General features: G+C 37.1%; 1 protein-coding gene across 1 annotated transcript; it reads left to right on the top strand.

Annotated features, from left to right (window-relative positions):
• The first annotated feature begins 648 nt into the window (after positions 1–648).
• Positions 649–1194, top strand: LOC115884649. The gene has a single exon (XM_030903305.1). It carries the CDS (start codon positions 649–651, stop codon positions 1192–1194), a length of 546 nt encoding a protein of 181 aa, XP_030759165.1.
• The last annotated feature ends 17592 nt before the right edge of the window (positions 1195–18786 follow it).

Here is an 18786-nt window from a genome sequence, read left to right as displayed (position 1 = left end):
GTCAACGATCGTCATTTCCAAGCCAACTGGACTCCATTTTTTCTCGATCATACGGTATTTATTATGAAGGGATGTAGACAAAAACTAGAAAAACAAAACCAAATTCGTAAACTAAACTTCGCTGCAGTCTACAGTATAAATGTTACGTTACCATAACCAGAAATAATTAATAATTAGACGATGTTTTAAATAATTTTGTGTATATTTTGTTCATGAGGCGCAATACCGTGGATTATAAGCCGATAAATGGTAGACCGCTAGTTAGTCACTGTTTTATATGTTTTTACTATATTGCAATTAATAATATTAGATATTAATTAAAACTAAATATTCTTGTGTAACTTTCGAGGAATAGCCAATTTCATTTACCATCGGTAACTGTTTTTAAATCAGTTTATCCATCTTTACATATTTTTCTGAAGCCACTACAACGTTTGACCTTGATTGCCTTGTGCTATTTCCAGAAATATTTCGTAAAACATTTTGGGATAGTGTAGCGGCTGTTTAACAGATGAACAGAATCAATATCTCCATGATGAGGCAGTCGTGATATTGATTTAAAACGATTTTAGAACTCAATTTTTTCTTACGATGTTGTAAGATATTGTAAGATTTTTTTATAAACTAAAGACTATTGTTCCTCGAACAATGAATCTCAAACAAACATATCTGATTTCTCCGCCGCTGGTTGATTTACAGCAGCCCAACAAACTTGCAAATAGTGAACTCAGTGTCCAGTTTGAAAACACTACTCTCAAACATAATAAAAACCCAAAGTACCTAGGTGTTACACTCGATAGAACACTTTCGTTTAAAGAGCACTTATCAAAAACAGCAGACGAGTTGAAAACAAGAAATATAATACTAAATTTGTGCGGAACATCTTGGGGTGCTTCAAATTCTACTCTACGCTCGTCAGCTCTGGGTCTCGTCTATTCAGATGCCGAATACTGCGCTCCGGTATGGCTCAATAGCCCACATTTCCACAAAATAGACGCACAGACCAATAATACAATGCGAATGATCGCTGGTGTTATTAAATCCACACCCACACAATGGCTTCCAGTACTGAGTCTCTGTACAGAGAGTTTAACAAGATATTGGACAACAGAGAATTGCCGATCCATACAGACATCGAGGATGCTAACCACAACCGCCTCCGATCTAGAAAACCACCCACCAAGACCGCACTAAATGCAACTGAAGACGAATGGAGCATCACCGACGCTTGTTATCGGGAATGGACGTCGTAACAAAACAGTGACATGCCATGCAACACCAACTCACCACCAGGTTTCGACTTACCAAGGAATCTGGTGCACGCTAAACAGAATTAGAACGCAGCATGGCAGATTTGCCTATACTTTACACAAATGGGGCAAGAGTCCAAGCCCCTTCTGCGAGTGCGGCAAAATCAAACCGTCAAACATGGAAATCAAACCGTCAAACCGTCAAACATGGAGGAATGTCCTATGAAACGGCTTATAACGGTAGACCAGAAGATTTCCTATTGGCAACTCCAGAATCAATAGATTATATAAATTTGTTAAATGTTGGTTTGCAATTTTTTTTCTTTTTGTCATATACGTACTTTCCGTCTTAATATGCCATACGCTAAATAATAAATAAAATAAATTGATTTAAAAAAAATTTAGGACGCAATTTTTTTTTACGATGTTGTAATATATTGTAAGATTTTCACGAACTAAAGACTATTATTCTTCGAACAATGAATCTAAAACAAATATATCTGATTTCTCCGCCGCTGTTTGATTTACAGCGGCCCAGAAATAGATATATAAAAAGTGCCTGATATAGTGACGTATATATTTCAGGGAAAGGCCTTCTGGCGTGACAGTGACTGATATGGGCTGGCACTGTCTCCGACAAGATAGATTGTCCTTCACAAATCCATCATTCCTCTACAAACTTCGACTTAATTCGTCCTCGTTCAAGATACGTTTATTTATAGCGTTCCTTGTATTCGATATTTGGTTGGCTGGAATCATATCCTCATTTTCATTGTATTCTGAGAGACAAAGAATTTATATAACTCCGACATTAACTAAATATAAAAAATGTTCTGAAGTGTAAAATTAAATACTAATAATAAAGGAGTGTGAAATAAATAATGCTCCTCAAATATATTACAAATCACTTAGTATACCGTTCTTTCTTGTATTTTTTAGCATTAGATGTTTTACATTATAAAGAAAAACATATTAACATCCTAATCATCATCATCATTTTCAGCTTATTCAACCATTTCCAATTATGGTGTAGCTTTCCTCACATATTTAGAGCCTCTCTTTGTATTTGAGCCCATTTTTGTCTAATTGTTGGCTATGCGAGCCCAAGTTATCCCTGCTAACTTACTAATATCATGGTGCCATCTCAGGTATGGTCTTTCTCTAGGTTTCTTGATTCCTGCACTGAAAAAAAGGACCTCTCAGTCGAAATGAATATGACTTTGACCCAAAAGATTGGCGCTTTTCAATAGGACCAAGAACGACGTTTCTTTGCCCAAAGCATTAGCTATCTTTTCATAAGCTTTAAAAAATTACTTTAGAGAATAGAAGAATCTATCTGTCCAAAGTATTTCACTTTTGACCCAAAATTAATATGCAAAGAAGTTCTTGCTATAAGAACAATAGTTTATTTGATTCATGCAAAAATTCTTGATTGAAAAGGGACATTTCTTGATTAAAGAGACACTTTTCTTAAACCAATAGCGAATACCATTGACGCAACTAAAATTTTTTTGATCTAAGAGAAGTCTATAAATCATATACAGGCATAATATTACGAGGTATATTATTTTCTGATAAATTTAGGTTTTCCTAATCTGTAGTAAGTAAAGTGATATTATTTTCCTCGATAGTAGTTATTTCTGCTTCTTCATTTCTTGGTATTTTTTGGGGTGGTTCATCACTCTACAAATTACAAAAAAATGTTACATCACGATTAATCAAAGTAAAGCAAACAAATTATTAAAATTATAAGCTTTGGTCCCATTTTGAATTTTTTAATACGACGACTTAAAATTCTAAAATTTTTGTAATTATTTGCAGAAAAAAATCGATACCTATATTCTTATTCTATCTATAGTCACGCATGCATTATCTAAACAGGTGCATTAGGTAAATATCTCTTACCTTCAAATATAGCAAATAAATGCTCTAATTTCCATTTTTTCAGAAACTCCTTTAAATAATACATATATCCTAAATTTGTCCATAAAAAATGACAAATGCATGATAACGATCACTAATTTGTTATACGATATGCGTTTAAAAAGCAAATTATGCAAAATTTCAAGTAGAAAATTCCAAGCAACAAAACCCGTGCGTACTATGATGCCGCGTACGCAGTGCGTACTGCCGACTGATTGCATATACCGTCCTCGTCATCGTCTTTGCGTGTCGTTATTATTTTTCATCAAAAGAGTATTTAGCTATTGGAAAAATGGCCATGTTTCTTGAATGAAGTACTTCCTAGCGTAGTTTTGTTAGTATCTTAAAACAAAAGTACTTGGTTGAATGAAAATAGATTCAAGAGAAATTTTCGAATTTATCAAGAGAACAAGTTTTCTTAAGTTAAGACAATTTTTCTTCAGGCAAAATATTTTCTTTTACGCTAAAATAAATTCTCTTGCCAATATTTTTTTTTTCAAGAACGATGACGACTTTAGTTCAAGTCTATCTTTTTATCAGTGTGGTGGGTACCATGCTGTAATTTTTGTGGTCTATCTGTTGTCTGTCCTGGCAAGAGGTGTCCTGCCCACTGCCACTTGAGGGATTTGGTTCTATGGATGACATCTATTACCTGGGTCTTTCGTCGTATCCACTCTATTCTTTTACGGTCTCTCTTGGTTATTCCCAACATATTTCGTTCTATTGAGCGTTGTGCGACCTACAGTTTCCGTATAATGTCCGTTTTAAGTATCCATTTTTCGCATGCAGATAGGTCATGACTGGTAGTACACATGTCGTGTTCGAATGTCTCTTCATTAGATAAACTGGCATCCTCGGTGGCATCCTAACATAAAATTATATAAGTAATAAACAAACTTCCATCATCCACTTAATACTTTACTGTACTAGTTAATTCGACAGATGTCAACTAGTATGAAAATAAACAGATGTCCAAACTTTTGTAGTACCTAGTACCCTCATATACAAGACTAGTTCTACTGAATATATACAGTGTCGCAGATAAATTCAGCACCATAAGGATTTTTTTTATTAATTTATTTAGGTGATATTTGATTATTGCGTTACTTATTACCTTGAATTCAGTTAAAAATTATATTAAAATCTGACCAGTTTGACATTTAAGGAAATAAATCAGTAACAATAGGTTTTGAAATGAATGATAAAAATTTCAAAAATTAATTTTTGAAATTTTTATTTTTGCAAATGGTTATTTCATTTTCATCATTTTACATAAATATACCATTTTGAGAGAGATATATATATACCAAGAGAGACCATAAAAAAATAGAGTGGATGCGACAAAAGACCCAGGTAATAGATGTCATCCATAGAGTCAAATGCCTCAAAAAGGCAGAACACCTGGCAAGAAGAAGGGACAACAGATGGACCACAAAAATTACAGCATGGTACCCACGAGAAATTAAGAGACCTAGAAGAAGACCGAACCTGAATTGGGACCATGATATTAAGAAATTAGCAGGGATAACTTGGGCTCGCCTAGCCAACAATACACAACAATGGGCTCAACTACAAAGAGAGTATATAAATATGTGAGGGAGGCTACACCATAATTGGAAATGGTTGAATAAGCTGAAAATGATGATATGAGTCTATGCCATTGGTAACAAATGCGGGAATGAATTTTACATAGAAACAGGTGACTTTTCCTGCAGTTGGGGACTATGTTTATGTAGATTTTAGGGTACACTACTAAAGTATATCATTAGGCCATTTTTTTTAAATGGATAAGGCGGGTTTTGCAACTTGACTTCTCAAATACTATCATTTCCGGCAAAGAACTATCTACTCAATATATTTATTTTTTGTCAATAATGACATGTATTGGCTATTTTCATTCTAAATATCTTGAAACCCGTTGCTCATAGCTATTTTTACCAAGATACATTTTTTATGTAGAAACTGACAAAAATTAATATTTTTTACTCACTAGTTTTATACAGGTATGGACAAAAAGTTGTTACTCTTTGAAACTGTTAAAACACATGAAGGTGACACCCCCTACAAATAAGAGTCATATTGACATCGAAATCAAATTTCTCATGTCTAAAAACGCCCAGACACAATTTTTTTTATCGAAATATCGACTATAATTCAGAAATTACTTGGAAAAACTCGAAATTAAAATGAAATTTCTACACCCTGTATCTCCGAAACAAAGCATTTTAGGACACAAATTTATACGAACTTTTTTACTTATTTTTATCTGCAAAATACCCAAGTAGCATTTTCACGACTTGCGACCACATGTTTACTAAACACAACGTTGGATTAGTTACAAAAAATAGTTAACTCCCTACCTTGGGTATTAAAATAAATTTAAACGTTTTTATAACGTTGTGCCGACGTTGGACTAGTACTACAGCAAAGTAGAAGCTTCTGCGACGTCGAATAAACGTTGTCTTGTAACCTTTTTTGCTTAAGTGATCTTTAGGTGATTCGGACAACGTAGTTACAACGTTGGACAATATAGAGTTTTCCGACGTCAGTTTCAGGACCTATTCCAACGTTATGCAAACGTCGTCTGTTTTACTAATTCCAACGTTGTTTAGATTTCCTTATTCTTACGTTGGTAGGACGTCGAGTCACTACCTTTATGCAACTGTATTGAACCATAACCTTAAATCTTAAATTTTCACTTCATTGTTCTGTTCAGTCAGACAGTTCAGTGCTGTTTTTGTTTTTATAAAAAAAACTTAATTAAAATGGGACATAAGAAAGGTACATAAAAAACTAAATTTAAATATATATCGACATATATTACCGATAGTTTATCCACTCCCTCGTTTATTTAGATTATAGAGGGCGGCACAAGCTAGATTCTAGGATGACTAAATTAGGCAATCTTGCGACTAGTATACTACCTGTTAAGGCCGAACTGCGACTTTATTAGTCCAGTATGCGACTACTCGAACTACTCCATCTTAATCTCCAAAACAACAAAGTGAAAACCGCCATGTTGTTAAATAAGAAAATATTTCGTTCCTAAAATAGCAATTCCTGCTTTTTGAATCCATTAACTTGAAATATTTGACCCTAAAAAACACGCGGAAACAATTTTTTCGACTGCGAATAAATTATTTTCATTTTACTAAAAAAAAATTCAAGAAAATTTTTAAAACTTCTTTAATTTTAAGGCCCATTAGTATTTTTCAAAGTAGAAACAATACATTTATCAATAAAGTTGTTGGCGTTTAACTTTTTTGCCTTGGGTATCGAGTTACAGAGTCGGTTAAAGCGTTTCACTAATTATGATCTTCAAACATCCTCCACACTTAAATACTTTTCTTTTGTTTTCCTTCACTGCCATCTGACATATGTCTCTAACTAAATCGTAAAAATAATATTTTTACTATAATTATCCCAATTTAATATAAAACGCGACTTAGACGCCATATTAGTTTTGTATTTCTGTGAATTAGGATTTTAAACAACGTTGCAGTTTGTACTAAATTAGGCTTCTAGCCAACGTCGGTATCCAACGTCGTTTCGACCCAAAAATTATTCTCCAAACTAGTGCAAACTAGGGTTGGCACGAGGTTGTGCCGACGTTGCGCCCCGACGTTTGGTCGCGTGACACAACGTTGTCCCGACGTCCAAATGCTGCTTGGGTATGCTGCGGAAGTTTCCCAAATATATTTCGGACCACCCTGTATAGTATTTGTTTATACCGCTTCATCCTCAAGTATTGTCCTTCGAGTTACCTATTCGACATAACGTCCGTTAAACTCATAACTCAGCCTGCACATACTGGCCCACTATAACACAGCACAACTGTTATTACCGTGCGAAAGACGACGGAAGCTCCGAACCGATCCGTCACATTGCCGAGACGGGCCGGCAAGATGAAACACGGACGCGCGATGCGTCGTTGCCGCCATATTGCCCGTTTCGACGTGAATTAATTTGCCGGATTCGTCGGCGGTATCGGCCGTAAGTCCGGTCCATGCATCAAGCGAGAAGGTGTCGCGAGATAAACGACGACCCTCGCTAACGGGTTTTTCCTCTTCGGACGGTAATGAGTCGTCGCAGGGCTCGCCCGTGATTTGTGTGATTAATTGTTCGTGGCTCGATACTATTCAGATACAATAGCGTGTCAAACATACGCCTTTGAGTCGTTTTAAACCATTAGTAGAGTGGTTAATGTGGTCGTGGTGTTCTTTTGTAGGGTTGCAATACTAAGTTGAAGTTTAATGATTTTATATTTAAATACCTTTTTTGGTCTATAAATAAGTATTTTTATCCATTTATAAGACAGATTGCAGAGAAATCGATTGAGTACAACAGACCAGCTTACATGAGTTTCATAAACATGCAGAATGCATTTGATCGGGTCCAGTTAGAAGATGTTGTACATTTACTTTATGACAGGCAAATACCCCATAACTTAATTAAAGTCATAGAAAATATATACAGTGCTAACAAAATCCAGGCTAATATCCACGGGGATCTTACTGAACCAATATCTGTAGTGTAGAGGAAGGCATACGACAAGGCGATTCATTAAGCCAACTTCTTTCTAATATAATTATGAACGAAATAATCAAACAAGTATATACGTCATTTAAATGGATATAAAATGGGAAACCGCAATATGAAAATTCTATGTTATGCCGACGACGCTGTGCTATTCGCAGAAAATGAGAACGACCACCAAATGGTCGTACAAAAGTAGTATGTCGCTTCAATCTAGCAGCAAAATCTTATAACATGATAATCTCTGCATCCAAAACAAAGAGCTTGACAACATCAAAAATACCTATCAGATGCAAGATGGTCGTGGATAACACAATAATACAGCAAAAAATGAAATTTAAATATCTCGGAATATCTATGGAGTTATTCGGTTATGGCAATATCGATACAGAGGTAAGACAACAAAAGCATTGAGAGTGGCTGGATGTCTGAACCACATCATATGGAAAAATAAATACATAGGTGTCGAGGTCAAGTCAAGAATATACAAGGCTGTCGTCAGACCCATAATGACCTACACAGCAGAAACTAGACCGGATACAGCAAAAACAAAAAGATTCTTGGAAACAGGCGAGATGAAAATCCTCCGCAAAATCACAGGTAAATGGCTGCTATATAGATAGAGAACGAAGGGACAACATAAGGCAAACATGCAAGGTGCATATCATTAATGAATGGGTATTGAACAGAAGGCGCGAATTGGAAATTGTATGGAATGAACATACAAGCCGAATGGACGAGGGAAGAATAATAAGGTCAGCTCGAGACAAATCACCACTGGGAAGAAGAAGTACGGGAGGGCCAAGAAAAAGATGGTGTGATAACCTTACCATCGATTGAAACTGTAGGCATGATGTGAAGAATGAACAGGCAATCTGCCTATTATAGAGTAGGAAGAAGAAGGAAGAAATATGTTTAATCCACAATCGAATAATAATAGGAGTTGTATCCACTCATATGATGCGTTTAAAGCGGTGTAGATGTATATTGTATGAGAGGAAGGAAGTTAATCACCGCGACCATATTATATATCTATTGTCTCCGCCTCTTCAAATTTGCTAATGAGCCACCCCCGTCCCATTTGAAAAAATTGAGATATGATTAAATACGTCAATCAATCCTAATTTATGTCATATACACAACCAAATCACATTTTTGTATCTGAAAACTCAAAAAGTTATAGGGGTGAGCCACTTTTGAGACGCACTCAGTATGTCGTAGACATAACGCAAATTTAGGCAAATTTGCCTAGGCATTTAATGTCTTCAGCTACTTTAACTTCGCCAATGGGATATATTAAAAACCAATTTTTAATATATCCAGTTTTGGAGCCTTGTTGTTAAACTCCATGACGTTCGTCTATTAGAAACCAGACAATATTAGGATGATCTAGTGGTCCTCGATCTACTTTTGGAACTATAACTGCAACATGGCTAACTAACGCAAGTTTTTCGAAATATTCTTTCATTTTTTGATCGTGCATCGGCCGGCGTATGAATCCACCCTCTGCTTTAGAATATTGTTCACTTGAACTCAAGTGAACATTATTTGCTAGTTATAAAACAGGGACTGAATAATACATCTAAATGACATAGTTTATAATTATTATAAATCTTATATCAAATTATCAAATAATCTGCTAATATTATTAGGAAACGCAAATATCCCATTTTCCATAATAATAGTATATTGTTTTATTAGGAGTAAAAATGATACTTTTCGTGGGGAGGCTGTACGTTTGACAGGCAAGGCATAAAACAAGTAATTTATACTTCGAATCGAACACGCTATTTTTCTTCAAATGTCATAAATGATTTTTTAAATAATTTTAAACGTTGCAAATTATATAAAAATATTTAAAAGTAATACCTTGTAAGTAATTATATATCGGGAAATTATTGTTACGCTCGTTGAATTTAGCACTTTATGGCAGTTTAATAATACAGTTTCGTACTTTTGTGCTTAGGCTAAATGTGCTTCACATTTATTCCTAAGCATTAAAATGGCGTTTTTATATTCTCAATCACGTCGCAAAAATGAATACTTTTTTCGCAATCGAAAAAAAAATTGTAAAATCACCCCCATCTTATAAAGATAAAATCAAAGATTAAACATCACTTGAATAGATAAAAACAAAGCAAATAAGAAAGAATATCATTTTATTTAACAATAAATTTGGGTTCGTGTTGTCTGACAATTAGCACATATTTTTTCCTTATACAGTATAGTTTACGAAACCTTGTACCCAGCTAATCTTCATAAAATTATCGTAATCTGACAGAGACCCAATGCTTTATGAACTCAGTGATTCCCTAAGCGCTATTTATTAGAGATTCCATGATTCTCTCATTGCCATATCTTTCATATTTAACATATTACAATAAGCTTCTTCGTAAGCAATATTATCTAAAGAATAATAATTTCATATTAAATGTTTATAGGATTCGAGAAAAGACATCATCAGCAAAACTAATTAAAATTCCAATAAACATCATTAATAAAATATATCATAAGGAATAATAAAAAAAATCTAGGATATAATAGTAAATTGACTTAAAAATAAATTATTTTTTTTATAAAAATCGTTTATATAAAGTCGCTTAATTCTTTTATAGCACTGTTTGCTGTTACATCATTCGAGGTGTTTTCCACCTTTTTTACAACCGAGTGCTGTAGCCAGCGAACGCCACGACATTACTTATAGGTTCTTGTGACAGAAGGAGATTCACAACAACCCTGTGGCACACCAAACAGAAACAGTTAACTTCTAAGCTCTCCTTTCTATGCATCACTATATCCACCCTCCATGGACACTATAGAAGCTCGATCTACCGAGAACCTTCCCGTGATCTACGCAGTAGAATGCCCTGCTGGTATCACAAAAGATCCCAATACACTCGGCCACCTCTAGACCATCAAATACTTCTTCCAGAAACTCTAAAATTCTTGTTGGCCTACAAACCCTATATCCATGGTATCTAGTCTTGAGATACTATCTACTTCTAAATGATTTAAAATTCTAAAGAGCATAGCATATTATATAGACATTCACCCTTTATTTCAACCTCTTAGGAGATGAATTTCTAAAAAAGTCGCTTCTAAATACTTACTTTCGTCACTTAAAGAACTTCTGTTTAATATTTTACATATATACCATTATACATTTATACTTCTAGGAATAATTAAAAAAAAATCACCCCCCAGCTTCACACCCTATCCATTAATCGCTTCTGACTGTTCAATTACGCTACTTAAGGGATCTCTGTGCAAATTTTCATTCTGCTAGCACTGATTTAAATTTTTTGTATACAACATTCACCTCCTCATTCCACTCCCTTAGAGAGTGCATTTCCAAAAATCGCCTTTTAGTGCTCAATTAAATTACTCAAGGAGTCTCCTTGCAGAATTTTATACTCCTAGAGCAAATTTTAATATATTTTTATACAAACTTCCATCCCAAATTTCACCCCTTAGGGGTCTAATTTCCAAAAATCCATGGCATGAACGGTTGTCGTCTCGGCGCACTCAGCGATAAGGTATTCTGGTGTTTTCCCATTTTCCCCATAGAATCTGCATTCGCCTATTCGCCTGTTTCTCAGCTTCAATCTACTGAGGTGTTCGTTGAGGAGACAGTGTCCTGTTAGAAACCCCTTGACAATCCGAAGATTGTTTTTACTTAAATCAAGAAAAGTCTGCGATTTTTCTCGGTCGTAAGTTCTGAGGAACTTTTTCGAGTGTCTTAGGAGGAGGATTCCCATTCCAGGTTACGGATGGAGTCTTCCAGGTTCTTCAGTTCCGCTTTAAGTTGGTTTTCGCTTGGAAAGCAGAAAGGTTCTGGTTAGTTAGTGAATGTTCGCGTCTTTTCTAACTAAATCGTTTGCTTTTTCATTGCCTTCTATCCCTTGGTGAGAGGGCACCCAGAGTAGAAGGACTTTATTTTCTTTGCCTAATTCGTTCAGCTTCTCTAGGCATGCTCTGATCAACTTTGAATTGATGGTTACTGACTTGATCGCTTTTAGAGCTGCTTGACTATCGGATAAGATGACTTTGAATTTCCTGTTTTCGATAGTTCCTATATAAAGGCGGCATCCCACGGCAAGCCACGAGCAAGACTCGCCGATGCACGAGTCGTCGGACCGGGCAGCTATGGGGCAGCTCGTCATTTTTGGCGCGGTTTGGATGCATCCGCTTTCTGTCGGTAAACTTGACGATACTCAAAGGAAGGTGAGCCTCTTCGAGCTCGGCTCGTGTTATGTTCAACCCGATTCAACGATCCTCGAAACGAGTACGACGGAGGTTCGGTTCAGTATCAGTGTCCTCTTGACTTTTGCTGCGAACGGTTGGCAGGATGACGGAAAAAATAATTATGGAGTGGTCCTTGGTGCTCGAGTTTTTATCTTTCTACGAAGGTGAAGCGGCGATATGGAACCCAAGAGACCCAGACCACAAAAATAGGAACATGGTCCATGATGCGTGGAAACGAATTGAAGAACAAATGTCCAAAGAGTTTACGGTGACGGAATTAAAAAAAGGGATAACCTAATGGCTTCTTTTCGAAAGCTTTTATAAAAAGTCAAAGACACAACAAAAACTGGGTCTGGATCCCAGAATGTATGCAAACCTGATTGGTTTGCCTTTGAATTCATGTACCGGTTTTTGCACGGTGTTTATATGTCGAATAAAATAACAGATTCGGAGGTAAGTTGGTTTATATAATTTCTGTCTTTACTTTACTATTATGCTACTTAAAAAGTAGTCAATTTTCGGAAAATTTTCTTACAGGGTAAACTTAACGGGGTAGAAATTTATGTTTTTATACAATAATTCTATGTACAGGGTAGTCCAATAAGAGGGGATGGCGGCTGTAACTCTCCACCAGCACCTTTTTCTTAGCAGTTGTTGCTGGTTCAAAAAATTACCCAACACGATGTAATAAGCGGCTGCAACACAAGCTGCATTTCGTCTTCGTCGATTATACATGTTCATGTCGCAACACCACTGGCACGACTAAAAACTAAATTTGCCAAACCAACACGAGCCTTCTTCACGACCTTTCACGCGTCGTGGGATCGCATCCATTTGCCAAGCCCAGATTAACGAGCCAAGCCAAGGCGAACCTAGACGAACTCAAGCCACGAGCCAGGATCGCCGATACGCACGCCGTGGGATGCCGCTTTAAGATAAATTGTACGCATCTTTCGATAGCGTAGATTTCTGCTTGAAGGATGCTGAGCAGGTGCCTATTGGTTCGGAGTATTCAGTTTTCGGACCAAATACTCCTATCCCTGTCCATGCTTTGGTTTTGGAAGCATCAGTATACCACATTATGGTATGGTCATCAGTATCAGTATACCACATTTACATGCCGAGCAAACGTTTCCCTCTTCCAATTTTTTTTATTGCTCAATACTACAGTGAGGTGTTTTTCAAAGTTGTAAATTCTTGGTATGTTATCCACGGGGAGTTGGAGGTTCCAGAACGCATTTAAACAAAACGTTTATTTTTATAAAAAAAATATTTCTTAGATATCATTCTTCTTCTTCAAATGCCTTCTTCGTTGCGAAGGTTGGCAATCATCAGTGCTATACGTATTCGTGACACAGCCGACCGAAATAGTTGGTTTGTGGTGCACCCGAACCAGTCACGTAAGTTTCTCATCCATGAGTGGCGCCTTCTTCCTACACTTCTCTTTCCTTGAAATTTTCCTTGTAATATCAGTTGGAGTAGGTGGTACTTTTCTCCTCTCATGACGTGTCCAAGGTACTGAAGTTTACGCTTTTTTACCGTTATGATAATTTCTTTTTCCTTTTTATTCTTTTCAGTCACTTTATCGGTCCATTTTACCCTAAGTATTCTACGGTACAACCATATTTCGAATGCCTCTAGTTTCCTTATGTCAAGTTTCTTCAGAGTCCAAGCCTCTATACCATAATACAGCACCGACAAAACATAGCATCGCACCATTCTGATTTTTAAATCCAAGCTGAGATCGCTGCCACAGAGCACTCTTTTCATTTTCACAATTGTTGTTCTCGCCTGTCCTATTCTAGTTTTAATTTCTTCAGAACAGTCGATATTTTTATTTACAATTGTACCTAAGTATTTATAGCTGTCAACTTTTTCTATGGTGTGGTTATTTATATGAATTTGTGAATTGTTTTGTGTTGTTTTGGATATTATCATAAATTTTGTCTTTTTACATTTAGTGACAGTCCGAGCTCTTCACTCGATGTATTAACTTTATCTACTAATATCTGTAAATCGTTTAGGTTGGCAGCCATCAGGATCGTATCATCCGCATATCTTATATTGTTGATGAGTGGTTTTAGAATTTAGAATGAGTGGTATATTGTTGATAGTCACTCCGTTAATTTTTAGTCCTTTCGTTTCATCGTCCAATGCTCGTTTCATTATTTCCTCTGAATAGAGGTTAAATAACATCGGTGATAGCACACACCCCTGCCTAACGCCTCGACGGATTTCTATTTCTTCGGTGTTATTCCTTCTATTTTACCACTGCTTTTGATTAAAATAAAGATTCGTAATAATTTTTATATCTCTGGTGTCTAAGTTCTTTTCTTTCAGAAGCTGGATAAGTTGTTCGTGTCGGACCCTATCGAAGGCTTTGTTGTAATCAATGAAACATATATAGAGATCCTGATTCATATCCATACATCGTTGGGCGAGAACGTTCAAAGCAAATAGAGCTTCTCTTGTGCCTAAGCCATCTCGGAAACCGAATTGAGTCTCGCTGATATCCTGTTCTAATGTTTTGTAAATCCTGTGATTTATCACCTTCAGAAGTATTTTTAGCGTAGGACTCATTAGACTGATTGTTCGAAAGTCTGTGCATTGCCTTGCATTATGTTTTTTCGGGATAGTGACGAACGCTGATAGCAACCATTCCCTGGGTATAATACCTGTTCTGTATATGGTGTTGAACAGATCTGTTAGACTGTGTATGTTTTCCTCTTCTATCAACTTCAGAATTTCAGAGGGTAACTCATCAGGCCCTGCGGCTTTTCCATCTTTTTTGATTTTTATAGCATGGATGACCTCTTCTTTAGTTATTTCCGGTCCGCTGTTTTCTTGTTCTGTTACTATTCTGTTTATATCTCTCTCATCATCGAACAATTCTATTATGTAATTCTTCCACGTTCTTAGTTTTTCTTCCATTTCCATAATGATTTTGCCATTCTGGTCAGTGAGTATTGACGGTTGTCTTTTTTTCTGTAATCCTGCCAGTTCTTTTACTTTCTTGTGGACATTGAAGCTGTCATGCTTTTCTTGAAGGGCTTCTATTTCTTCTTTATTCTTCTATTTTTTATTTTTTAGATATCATTACATATCGATTATTAATTTAAGGCATTCTCTTATCAAATTCGAAACGCCATTCGTATAATTATCGGACGATTTAGAGCCGGCCGCATGTTTTCCCAGTAATAAATAACGCAAGTTCGTTATGGAAGTACGGAAAATTGCGGCGTCAGTCGGCGGCGCGGCAGAGCGGGGGGAGCCATAACTTCGAGGACCCCCCCATTTAGAAGACGTCGTTTTTATTATTCCCGCGCAATATTTATAGCGATCATATCGGGAAAAATAATGCGAATTCCCTGTGTGACTTGAGTGAACACGGGCTTCAATCAAGCTGCGCTCCGACCGATATTAACTTACGGCTAATATTTATGGGCAATTTGGTGTCATTTCGCAGGGCGCCGATATCGCCCCCCGATAACCGCCCGCCGATAAATCAACGTAATGCGCTATTATTGCACTGTCGGCGAAAGTTGCGGGCTATAGTCTGGTGGAGGGGGGAGGCAGGGAAAACGACGTTCCTTTGCCGTCCCTATACGCTTTTTGGACGCTTTTACTGTTTATGACTGGACGGATGGACATAGAGCTGTCGAATATTGGTTGTTATCGTGATCTATACTATACTATTTCTGCTTGAAGGATGCTATACAAGGTGAGCCTTTAGAATAGAATTTAGAATAAGTGGGAGGGGGGTTAATCTTTGCGACCTTAGAGATCTATTGTGTCCCCCTTTCTTGAGTTATAACTCATCATACAGTCTCAGGACTTCCTACGGAGACCCGTGTCCTTCACAGTGGAGGAGCTACGACCCAGGCCGGGTAGACGAAACGGTAGCTTGTGTCGCCTGTTGGGTTTAGAGGTAGGAGGTAGGCTCCCGACCCTTGGAGGAGGTGGTAGCTTGTATGCCACTTGCGGAGGATGGTCTCACGCAAGTCTCAGCCACCTCTGTTCCCAGTGTCGCTAGGGGGTTTCTCCACAGCTTCACCGGTGATGTTTTTATTACTATTATTACCAGATCTCATGAGTCGCTAGGGACAGTCGGTCCACTTCTACAGAGCCCTGCATGTAGAAGTAAGGGGTAAAATACAATGGGGTGCCCCCCGATGCCCCAAGGTTGAGGCTGTCCGTAGCCCCGCCCGGTATCGTTATATGTCTTGGTGCAATTCCCTGGCCACGACACTACAGTCAGGGATAAGACGATGAGTGAGATGCTTCTTAGAACAAGCCAAGTGCTAGGGGGGATTCCTCCCAGCACCTGACCAGGAGCTTCCCCACCAACGACAAGGTCTTGCATCTCTTAGGGGAAGAAGGTGAGTCTTAAATAAGTTCAAATATTTTAAGGGGTATTTTTGGGTGATTTTTTTTGGGTAATTTTTTTTTCTTTCAGTGTGAAGAAGGTAGTATAATCTCAACCAACGGAGGCACAGAGCAAGCTATTATAAATAGAATAAACAAAGCCAGAATAACATTTGGAATGCTCAACAATATTAGGAGATCCAGACGTACTCAACTTACTAAGCTTAAGATTTTCAATTCGAATGTCAGGTCAGTATTATTGCTGTATGGTGAGACCTGGAAAATTACATCGCCATTAATTAACAAACTTCAAGTTTTTTTTTTAAATGGAGCTTGACCAACAAGAGACAGGTGTATAACGAGATCAAACTTAGGAAATGGAGGTGGATTGGTCACACTTTAATGCGAAGCGGCAACAACATCGCTGGTAGAGCTATGGAGTGGAATCTACAAGGCAGTAGACGAACTGGCCGTCCCAGACACACATAGCAAAGGGCAATTAAAAGGAAATCAAAGCAGTAAACCGATCATGGCGAGATGTCAAATCAATTGCCAACAACCGAACCCGCTGGAGAGCGTTTATTGAAGCCCTATGCTCCACGTAGAAGTTAAGGACAAAATGAATGAAATCAATGGTCCAGAAGTATCTACTGCCAGTATTAGTGATGGGCATTACGATTATTTTTAGTGAATCGAATAACACGATACAATTTCTCATACTTGGTGCTCGAGTTTTTATCTTTCTACGAAGGTGAAGCGGCGATATGGAACCCAAGGGACCCAGACCACAAAAATAGGAACATGGTCCATGATGCGTGGAAACGAATTGAAGAACAAACGTCCAAAAATTTACGGTGACGGAATTAAAAAAAGGGATAACCTAATGGGTTCTTTTCGAAAGCTTTTACAAGAAGTCAAAGACACAACATTAAACTGGGTCTGAATCCCAGAATGTATCCAAACCTGATTGGTTTGCCTTTGAATTCATGTACCGGTTTTTGCACGGTGTTTATATGCCGAATAAAATAACATATTCGAAGGTAAGTTGATTTATATAATTTCTGTCTTTACTTTACTATTATGCTAATTAAAAAACGGGGTAGAAATTTATGTTTTTATACAATAATTCTATGTACAGGGTAGTCCAATAAGAGGGGACGGCGGCTGTAACTCTCCACCAGCACCTTTTTCTTAGCTGTTGTTGCTGGTTCAAAAAATTACCCAACATGATGTAATAAGCGGCTGCAATACAAGCTGCATTTCGTCTTCGTCGATTATACATGTTCATGTCGCAACACCACTGGCACGACTAAAAACTAAATTTTCCAAACCAACACGAGCGTAGAAGAACTGGTCGTCCAAGACACACATGACAAAGGGCAATTAAAAAGGAAATCAAAGCAGTAAACCGATCATGGCGAGATGTCAAATCAATTGCCAACAACCGATCTCGCTGGAGAGCGTTTATTGAAGCCCTATGCTCCACGTAGGAGTTAAGGACAAAATGAATGAAATGAATGGTCCAGAAGTGTCAACTGCCAGTATTAGTGATGGGCATTACGATTCTTTTTAGTGAATCGAATCACACGACTCAATTTCTCATGTTGAATCGACTCCTACGATTCGTTCATTTGAACGAACCACATGCACAATTTACGTTTCATAAAAACAAGAATCGTAACTGGCACTAGGTGAGCGGGGGGCACGTTGTTACACGGGTAAGAAGTTACATGCTTTTTTTACCAAGATTTTAAACTCTTTGATGGATACAAGTGGACTCATTTGTTTTCTTATAACATTGTGCATTACATAAAAATGATCAGTGACTCGCCAAGCGCCAAGCTGCTAAGTTGTGTGCATGTGTCTCGATTTGAACCAAGTAAGTAAACAAATCCTTTACGAAATTTTTGATTCCTGATGTCTATACTTTTATTTTCTCAAAAATGTTTACCTTGAACGTTCATAATATATCTACCTTTAATTTGCAATGTTGTGTTCTTCTACTATCGATATCCATTAATGCTAACTTCAATTTATATTTAAAAACGTGCCATGGGGCAAGTAGTTACAATTTTTGTTACATGTAACATCTTACCCCAAAAAATTACCATGCCTTTTATTGTACCGTTCGTCTACATATTTTAAAAATTCTAAATATTCTTTGTTGTAGAGAAACTATAACAGAAAAACAGAAAGAGGTACAACTAGTCAAGAAGTTTATGAATCGCAAGATGTACTGCAGAATAAATCGAGCATTCGTAAAGCAAGCAAAATGTTTAATTTGTGTCCGACGTCCTTATCCAGGTATGTCAGAAAAAACAAAACAACGAAAGTTGTTCATTGGGTTACGTTAAACCTAGATTGGTATTCTCACAAGAAACAGAACATAAATTAGCTTCTTATCTACTCAAAAGTTCAGAAATATATTTTGGTTTACTACCAACAGAAGTTCTAAAACTAGCTTACC

Source organism: Sitophilus oryzae, unplaced genomic scaffold (assembly GCF_002938485.1).
Source record: "Sitophilus oryzae breed Bouriz unplaced genomic scaffold, Soryzae_2.0 scaffold_306_pilon_pilon, whole genome shotgun sequence".
Lineage (NCBI taxonomy): Eukaryota > Metazoa > Arthropoda > Insecta > Coleoptera > Curculionidae > Sitophilus > Sitophilus oryzae.
This window is presented reverse-complemented; position numbering and strand designations above follow the sequence as displayed.

Bases quoted from the DNA above. Each gene is read 5' to 3' on its own strand.
- LOC115884649 (XM_030903305.1), top strand. From the start codon at position 649: ATGAATCTCAAACAAACATATCTGATTTCTCCGCCGCTGGTTGATTTA.